General features: G+C 42.2%; 1 protein-coding gene across 3 annotated transcripts in view; it reads left to right on the plus strand.

Moving 5' to 3' along the window:
* The first annotated feature begins 335 nt into the window (after nt 1-335).
* Nucleotides 336-9,487, plus strand: part of LOC123515585 (septin-1-like) — a 21,229-nt gene continuing 12,077 nt past the window's right edge. The window contains exons 1-2 of one of the 3 annotated variants that reach the window (XM_045274334.1): nt 336-478; nt 1,059-1,229. In XM_045274334.1, the coding sequence (XP_045130269.1) occupies nt 462-478; nt 1,059-1,229 (188 nt within the window). In that variant the 5' untranslated portion in view covers nt 336-461. Of the gene's footprint in view, nt 479-1,058; nt 1,357-3,351; nt 3,498-9,487 lie in introns of those variants that run through there. The other 2 variants (XM_045274335.1, XM_045274336.1) reach the window with 2 other exon arrangements.

Here is a 9,487-nt window from a genome sequence, read left to right on the forward strand (position 1 = left end):
CCTCATCTTTTTATGTTTAACCTTTATCCAACGCCCTACTTTAACTCAGACCAAAAGTAAGATAAAGAAATAAGCATAAGACGAACCATTAACACAATTTGAACACGATTCCTTTAATATTTTCCTCATCTCTGTATCTCTAGCCTTTATCCAACGTCTTGTCTTATCCCAGACCAATAGTAAGGTAAGAAGTAAGCATAAGACGATCCACTCACACGATACCCGTTATATTTTCCCCATATTTTATCTTTCTATCCTTTATTCAGTAGTAGAGGTTGAGAAGCAAGCAGGAGACGGGTCTGGTGAAGAGCGACACGTGGAGAAGGTGCCTCGTGTAGAGTGGGCGGCACGTGGATGTTTAAGGAGCGAATCATCTGAGCATCAGCTGGGCTTCCATCCGCAGCGCTATCTTGTGCCTTGTGGTCTCGTCTCAGTCGTGCGGGTGGCGGGCGCGGCGCGGGATGTCACTCTTGCCTATGTAAGATAATATACAGTTTACACTCCCGTTGGCTCACACATACTGTACTTACGTCTCCCTCATGTGCTTCTGGTATTGATGTTTGGCTTAACTGCGTTCATATTTGTTTTTTTTTAAGATTCGTATTTATTTTGTTTATTGTACATGTAACTAGTATTTTTTTCTCCTCTTGCAATATTTCCATCATCTGTAACAAAGGTACATGTTTATTATTATTATTATTATTATTATTATTATTATTATTATTATTATTATTATTATTATTATTATCAATCAGTCGATCAATCACCATCACTTTAACATTAGTATTAAAATCAGTGACTGTTCAGACACTGTAGCGACTCACTGAGGTATCTAGTGAATGTCAACAGTGTAAATCGCCCTAAGACAAGCAAGCATTCCCGTGTATCATATTGTACCAGTAACATGACACTACAATTGAAGAAAGAAATCAATAAAAAAAAAACACAAATAAAACAAGAATAAACCATACAGCACACGTCACCACATCCACCGTCACAAACAAATCAAAACCTCGTTAATGAGTGAGTGACGAGACGGGGTTGTTGTGTTATTACAGGACAGGATGGAGCAAAGGCCGCAGGATGTTTGCTATCTCTCAGTCTCGCTTTGGACCGCACCTGTCACACCACCAGTCCGCCGCCGCCTCGCCTCCCACACCCTCCAGCCCGCGTCTCGCCACTCACACAGCCATCACTCGTGCCTCTGGGATGCCCACGGCTGGCCAGAGGTTGAGTGTACAGTGTTATTGAGTGAATACTTCCATTGGTGAACGCCTTAACGCCTGCCGAGCTATCCTCGCTGTTAACAATCCAGCCCTTGTCTTATCTTCACTAACAGGGTTACCATCTGTCACCGTAAGTGTTCAATAGTTTTGTTTTACTGCTACTACCGCTAGTACTACTGCTCCTACTGTTACTTCTTCTTCTTCTACTACTACTACTACTACTACTACTACTACTACTACTACTACTACTACTACTACTACTACTACTACTGCTGCTGCTGCTGCTGCTGCTGCTGCTGCTATTGTTACTATTGCTGCTAGTTCTATCCTGTTTGATGCTGTGTGAGCGAAGATTTATACCAGTGTCAGCTATTTTACATTGGATAGATTGGTGATGCAGTGTGTGTGTGTGTGTGTGTGTGTGTGTGTGTGTGTGTGTGTGTGTAAACTCCCTTCTCCCCGGCAGTATGAGGATGAACAATTGTCGATTCAAAAGTGAAACGGACTCACACACACACACACACACACACACACACACACACACACACACACACACACACACGGCTAGCATTCGACTCTTGAATAATGAAACATTGAAAACAGTCGGCGCTTTCTGATATGGAAAAGAGAGAGAGAGAGAGAGAGAGAGAGAGAGAGAGAGAGAGAGAGAGAGAGAGAAGGACAGGTGTATATAGGGCAGGTAAGAGGTGAGGAAGAGAAGTATAAAGAGATGCACTGTTCTCTCAGGCATCGCACAAAACGCCACTCTCTCTCTCTCTCTCTCTCTCTCTCTCTCTCTCTGCATTGTCCATAATTTCAACTCATTTCCTCATTTCAAAGATGCACTTTTGCCATACCTCTCTCTGTGTCCTGTGCTCTCTGTATATACACACACACACACACACACACACACACACACACACACACACACACACACACACACACACACACCTTACTAGATCAACAGGACTCATCTGGGTGCATTCCGGTGGCTAGGATGCAATAGTGTAGAAAGGGAGAGCCTAGTGAAGAAGGCACGACTGTATAGCGTTGCATTCTCGATAATCATGAACTTGCATGGGCAGCGCGAGCCTCTGTGCGTTGCCGGTGTTGTTTTTATGCCTTTTGTGTAGGTGTGGGGTATGTCTGGGGCTGTCTAGGCGTTGTTCTGTGCTAAGATTGGACTTTTCCCTGGTCTGCGTCGCGTGTGGAAGTGCGTGAGTGTGTGTGTGTGTTTTCGTTAACGAGTGTCTCTAGTGTTGCATCTCACTGAAAGGAAGTAATGGAAAGAAGCGGTAACTGACGATAGAAGCTGCATGGGTGTGTCTGTCTGTCTGTGTGTCTGTGCCTGTGCTGGGTATTATTTTACGCCGAGATTTGAGTGTCACGGGTTTGTATTGCACGGTGGGATGCTCATGTGTGCTCTCAGTTGTTGTTTTTACTCGCTTTTAATCTCACTCGACAGTAAATGATAAAGAGAAGCGGTAACTCTTACTCGGTAGAAGATGAGGAATCATTTTGCTGTCTTAACTCCTACGTCATCGCCTCGGCAATCCCACCGCCAGCCAGAGAGGGAGTTAAGTTGAGGTGGTACGTGATCTTGGTACCGAGAGCCCAGGGTCGAAAGATGCACGTGTGTGTGGAAACGTTGCGAGGATTATCGTGCAGAAAGGACCGAACACATGCATACACACATACACACCTACACACGCACTTATATACAAGCACCATCACAGCCGACCTTCCAAACGTCTCAGGTTTCCACATTAGTATGAAACGTGAGTGGAAATGAAATACAAAACCACAGTAATAAGTTGATGAGTTAATGATTATGACTAGTGGTAATCTGCGTGTGGGTTTTTGATTACGTGTTGCCCTGTCCTTTTTAGTGTGTGTGTGTGTGTGTGTGTGTGTGTGTGGAGTGTGAGGAGAATAAACCTTACTTATAGAAAAATTCACACACACACACACACACACACACACACACACGCCACTAAACATTCTAAACCACCTCGAAGCCGAACATCCTCACAAACATTCGAAGCTACGGGGACGGGTGTCGGGCGAGTCGGCAGAAGCAGCAGCAGCAGATAGCGTTAGTTAGTCAGTTAGTTGGGAGGGCGGGTGACTGGGGTGAGTGAGTGCGAGAATGACAAGCGGGCAGCAGCAGCATCATCAGGAGGAGGAGTCGTTGTGTTCCCTGCGAAAATAATCAGAGCCAAGCGTGAAGTCAACACGGGTCTCAGTGATGCGGGGAGTGCTCTAAACAAGGTATGGGCTTTGTGTACACTGGTATCGCCATTATGACTAGCTGAAGCAACACCACGCCCATTACTTCCCGAGGTGTAGAGAGGAGAGTAGTGTGTCTATTATCTTTGTCATTGGTACTGCTTCCCACCGCTCTTGTCCGTACCCAGGGAAGTGGAAAGCTCGAGGGAAGGATAGTCGTGTCGGTACTTGTTATGGCATTAGTTGTATTAGACGTAGTGATAGACAGACGTAGACATACACAGACAATCATGATAGTAATAATAAAATTATGATAATTGGCGTAAAAGATCGTATCACAGGGACAGATGTAAACAGAGATCGTAACAGAGAGACAGACACAAGGACAAGGAATAATAATAATAATAAAGAGAAAGGATAAGAAAGAGGAAGAATGATAATTGTTGGTGTTGTAAATAAACGCTATCACGTGAAGTTGTCATCACGGCTAAATTTAGACTACATTATATCACTCAAACAAGACGAACTTAACCGAACCAAATCTAATCCAACCAAAACTTAACCTCTTCACTACCAGGACATGTTTCCATATTTACTCTGCTTACTATTTGGTGATTTTATACAGCTTCAGATAATTATGTGGGGATTACGATAGTGAAGACTCTGGCCATTAATCTTCTGACCTCCATAGACCCTTCCTTATGCAGATAAAATAGTCTAATGGTACCCAAACCTCAAGGTAAAAATGCGTCCCAGTACTGAAGGAGTTAACCCTGCCAACATAACCTTACCTGACCTAACACACTAAGAGCGTAACACGACCTTCACTGTCTGGATGGCGCCACGCAGAAACCACAACAAATAATGATGATGATACTCATAACTTGACGCAATAGATAATAATGTGAGGAAAACGCAATAGTTAATAATAGCAGTAACTTTAAGGCACATATTCTCAAATTCTTCTGTGCTTCAACTACACTATTCCAAAAAGGCTTTGTTTAAATTGATACGAGTTTTTAATGTTGGTTTTATGTCTCTAGAGGCAGAGTGACAAGATTTCTGTATTATTAACTGGAGAAACACTCTTGGAAACCCCGTTAATCCTCTCTATAACCTTGGAAAATAGTCGTAGTGAGAGAGCATAGCGTTTCTGAATACTTACCTAACACCCACTAGAATCGGTTACTTGGACCACCATAAGCAAAACATTTATCAAACACGCTTGGTCATAAGGTTCATCTTCACCTACAGTTGCCAGAAACATGAACGCTTTATACTGACACCGCGGGAGATTCAATTCCCTCCAAGCTTCCCTCACACTATCACGAGTCATTAAGTCCCAACCTGACAGCCTCCCTCAAAAGCTATACTCGCCACCAACCGTCACCGTCGCAGCCACTCCCTCCCTCCCTGTCCCACCTCACCAGTCACCGCTACCACTTGTCCTTGCATGACTCCTCCCTCCTCGTCATTATGCTGCAGCCTCATTCCCTTATCCTCCCTCTCAGCCACCGCCCTGTTGCTTTTTTTTTTTTTTTCTTCTTCTTCTCCCAAGCCTCTCATTTGCAGTTTTCTCCCCAGCCTCTCATCTTTATGCTCTCCCTTTCCACAATCTCGCCTCTATTTTCTTTCTTCCCCCGTGTCACTTCCCTTCAAGCTTTCTTTTCCATAGCCTCTATTTTTTTTTTTTTCTTTTTCGTCATCACAGTTATTTTTATGAAGCCTCATTTTCTAGTCTTCGTCATCTTCCAAGTTACTTTTTCTGAAGCCCATTTTTTCTAGTCTTCGTCATCTTGTCTCTCATAGTCACTCAGCATCTTATAATGACCTCCTAACCCTACTTTTATAATTGCGAAGTGTCGGTCAGTTTTTTTTTTTTTTTTTTTTTTTTTTACGGTAAGGCCTATAGCGCCTGTAGGCACACTTGAAGAGTGTATGGGAAGCGCTGTTCAGCTTCCGCCCATTAGTGGCGCAGGCAATTTTATTTAGAGTGGTACCCATATCACCACCCAAGCTCATCTTGAGTGTAACCACCTAGAACCTGGGTATCCTGGTGATATGTAGGTAACTTTAAACCACTTGACAAATGGCAAAGTGTTTTAAGGCTGATTAAGGTGATTACTCTGCTTCATAATATTCTTAAGAAGGTTACTAGGTTATCTATGCGTTGAACGTTTGGTTTAGTTACGTATGTTTGGTTGGATTCTGTTACGTTATGTTAGGCTAGGTAAGGCTCTCTCTCTCTCTCTCTCTCTCTCTCTCTCTCTCTCTCTCTCTCTCTCTCTCTCTCTCTCTCTCTCTCTCTCTCTCTCTCTCTCTCTCTCTCTCTCTCTGTTGTCTTCGTCAGATTGCAAACGTTTATGAATGAGGCTCCGTTCAAGGTCCATACTATTGTGTCTGGTATGTCTGTGTTGTCTGTCTGTGTGTCAGTCTTACTCAAGCATTATTTCATGGAGCGTTTTTGTACTGTTGATCTAAGACATAAAGTTATTTATTTATTTATTACACGTCCACTACAATTCTTCGCACTCTATTTTGTCTAAAGCTATTATTTTTCACGTTAGGCTTCGTTAAACAGTAGTAGAAACAACAACACTAGGCTTGTATTTTCAGACACTACTGTGCTTCACCTTCATTATTTCTAAAGGCTTCATTTAAATTTACGAGTTTTTTTTTTTTTTTTTTTTTTTTTTGGTGTTTCTACATTTCTAGAGGCAGAGTGACAAGATATCTGCATCTTGAAAAGTTGAAAACCCCGCTAATCCTCTTTGTTGTCTTGGAAAATAGTCGTGGTGAGAGCAAAGCGTTTTTGAATACGGACGTATAGCGCATCATGTCAATCATTTACATTCCTCTCTTGAGTTCCTGTCTTCTACCGCCGCCCTGAGCCCTCCTGTGCGTGCCTCTTTTAGCTCTGTCTTTCCTGGGCGCTGGTGGTGGAAGCTGTGTGTCAGAGGGTGGTGAGGGGAGGCAGCTGGAGCGCGGGAGGCAGTGTAAGCACCCCAAGCCTACAGGAACACAGCGGGGCGGTGAGGAAACTACTTGTTAAGGGAGTAAGTGAGGAGGAAGTGACAGGGATTCTTCAGGTTTCCTTACTAAGTGCACGTGGTGAATAGGAACTTACTACTACTACTACTACTACTACTACTATTACTACTACTGGTAATTTTGTTTATACAGTAATATAACTAAAGGTATTAGTCTAATTTACTTCGTATTTCTGAGGTATTACACACGCGCTGAAAATGACGATAGTAATACCATAATGCTCAGTCAGTCTGGCTGAGAAACACACATTCCTCCCAGTCATTTCATATAAAACTAGCCTGCTTTCCCTCATATTCTAAAAGTACTGCACACACAGACACACTCACTCACACACACGTAGGCACACATACCAGAGGAGATCAAGTCATCACCTCAGTAATATATTCCGTTGCCCCCTGCCATGATACCATGACACAGCCACGGCTCGTCACTCAGAAGTCACTCCAAGCATAAGAGAGATGTACTCCTGTCAGTTGTCTCTCATCTTAAAAGGCATTTCCACTCAAATACTTCAGACCTCAGACCTCAGACCCGCATCATGCTTCTTGCTTAACGTCAACGGTCTCATTGGCTTGTAAACAGGAGAAAGAATACATGACCTAACCTAACCTGATACTAAACTCTCTTGCCTCACACAACGTAACCTAAGTATGGGTTTGTCTAGAATAGTAAAGGCATAATATCGTGGATTTTAACGTGATATAGCAAAAGTAAGTCTCAAAATAGTAGAAATTGTATATATAATGATAACGTGGGGTATATATATTCTCTCTCTCTCTCTCTCTCTCTCTCTCTCTCTCTCTCTCTCTCTCTCTCTCTCTCTCTCTCTCTCTCTCTCTCTCTCTCTCTAAGGGGCGGTAAGATAAATATTCTGGGAAGGAGAAAAAGGGAAGGGAGAATGGAAAAGACAAATAATCTTTTATAAGTGTTAACGACCAGGAAAATGTAAACTGTTTGGGTTCTTGTGCACTTTTTTCTCTATAGAGGCCTTGCTTTTTTCGTCCTCTCTTTTCCTGTTTTCTTTTCTTCCTTTTTTTTCTATAGAGACCTTGCTTTTTTCTTCCTCTTTTCCTATTTTTCTTCCTTTTTTTCTACAGAGGCCTTACTTTTTTTCTTCCTCTTTTCCTATTTTTCTTCCTTTTTTTTCTATAGAGGCCTTGCTTTTTATCGTCCTCTCTTTTCCTGTTTTTTTTTCTTCCTTTTTTTACCTATTTTTTTAACCACTCCTAGTCAGAAGAATAACATTATTGCGTGGATCTTCAATTATCATACCTGCCTCATTATTTGGACTATTTATTATTCATGCAGTTCATGGAGGGAGGATTTAGTGAAGGAGGAAAAAGTTGGTGGGGGAGAAAACACGTCTGTGGTGCAGTGGTGGTGGTGGTGGTGGGTGTCCCGAGGTTATGAGGCAGGACAAGAAGAGTGAAAGTGGACAAAGGTGATAGTTCATGTGGAAGGAATAGCGAAGGTTGAGAGAGAGAGAGAGAGAGAGAGAGAGAGATGTATGTGTGTGTGTGTGTGTGTACTTGAACAACACTGGACAGGGAAAGCTGGCGGGAAAACCTAGACAAGATAGCATTTACACCTTAACCTATATTCGCAATCCTTCCCTCCTTTACAAACAATAGCAGCTGTGGGTTTCTCCTTTCTCCTCTCTCGTGTATACCGTTGCTAGTTCCCCTCTAATACCAAAGTAAGTGCAGATTAGTGCAATTCATTTTGAAGTCAAGAATCTGCTGCTGTTTCATAATTTGTCTTTGAAAGTAGATAAGAACAAGAATGGTTTTAACCCCTTCAATACTGGGGCCTAATTTTACAATTTTGTCTTGAGATTTGTACACGATTAGACCATTTTATTGACATTAAGAAGGGTCTATGGAGGTCAGAAAATTAATGGCCGCTGTCTTCACTATTTTAATGCCCCACATGAGTTTCTGAAGCTGTTTAAAATCACCAAATAGTAAGCAGAGTGAATATGGAAACGCGTCATGCTACTGAAAGGGTTAAGTTTGATAGATTGATAGATAGGAAGGAATTGGTTCTCAAGTAAAACGGTAAATGAATAGAATAGACTCAGGTTGTTAGTGTTGAGTCATCACACAAATTTATGCATTGGGATGATAGGTGGAAAAAATAGGTAGGCATGCTTCACACAGGGACTGCCACGTGTAGGTCTGATGGCTTCGTGCAGTTTCCTCTATGCCCTGTTCTAAAAGCGTATAGGATGCATGTGGCTGGGAGAGCGAGTGACAGGAACAAGGAAGCTGATGTATGATAAACGGAAGTTGAAAGTTTTTATGCGAAGGGTGACTGACTGACTAAACATGTTGATCCTGTGGCTGGCTGGGCTCCACTTACATACCTGTGTGTATTATGAAAAAAAAAAAAAAGGAAAAAATGCAGCTCAGTTGACCACAAATCTTTCCGCTTGACCGATCCATCTATGTGACTGTCATGGCCTCTATTCAAGATTAGTATGGAAATGTGGAGTAACTTTAACCCCCTTCAGTACTGGAACACATTTTTACCTTGAGATTTGTGTACGATTAGACCATTTCATTTACATCAGGAAAGGTCTATGGAGGTCAGAAGATTATCGGCCGAAGTCTTCACTACTTAAACCCCCACATATGTTTCTGAAGCTGTATAAAATATATGGAAACGCATCATGGTACTGAAGGAGTTAAGGAAATAATAGCATGAGGAATAATCGTGTTAAATCTTACATGACCGTTAGTTCGCGCTTTCTTTGGTGAAACTGTCAAGGATATCCAAAAATAACTGTGATCGCTGTATTACAAACCGTTAACTGACCAATAAGTAAGACAATAACCGAGCATTTTACGAAGAGATGACACGGGCAACGGTAGTGTGAATATTAGATCTGGTAAGACTAGATTAATTTGTCAGGGTATTCAATAATAACTCTGTAATTGCAAACCGTTAGCTGAGCAATAAATAACACAATAACCTGGTAT

This window comes from Portunus trituberculatus, chromosome 39, assembly GCF_017591435.1.
Source record: "Portunus trituberculatus isolate SZX2019 chromosome 39, ASM1759143v1, whole genome shotgun sequence".
Classification (NCBI taxonomy): Eukaryota; Metazoa; Arthropoda; class Malacostraca; order Decapoda; family Portunidae; genus Portunus; species Portunus trituberculatus.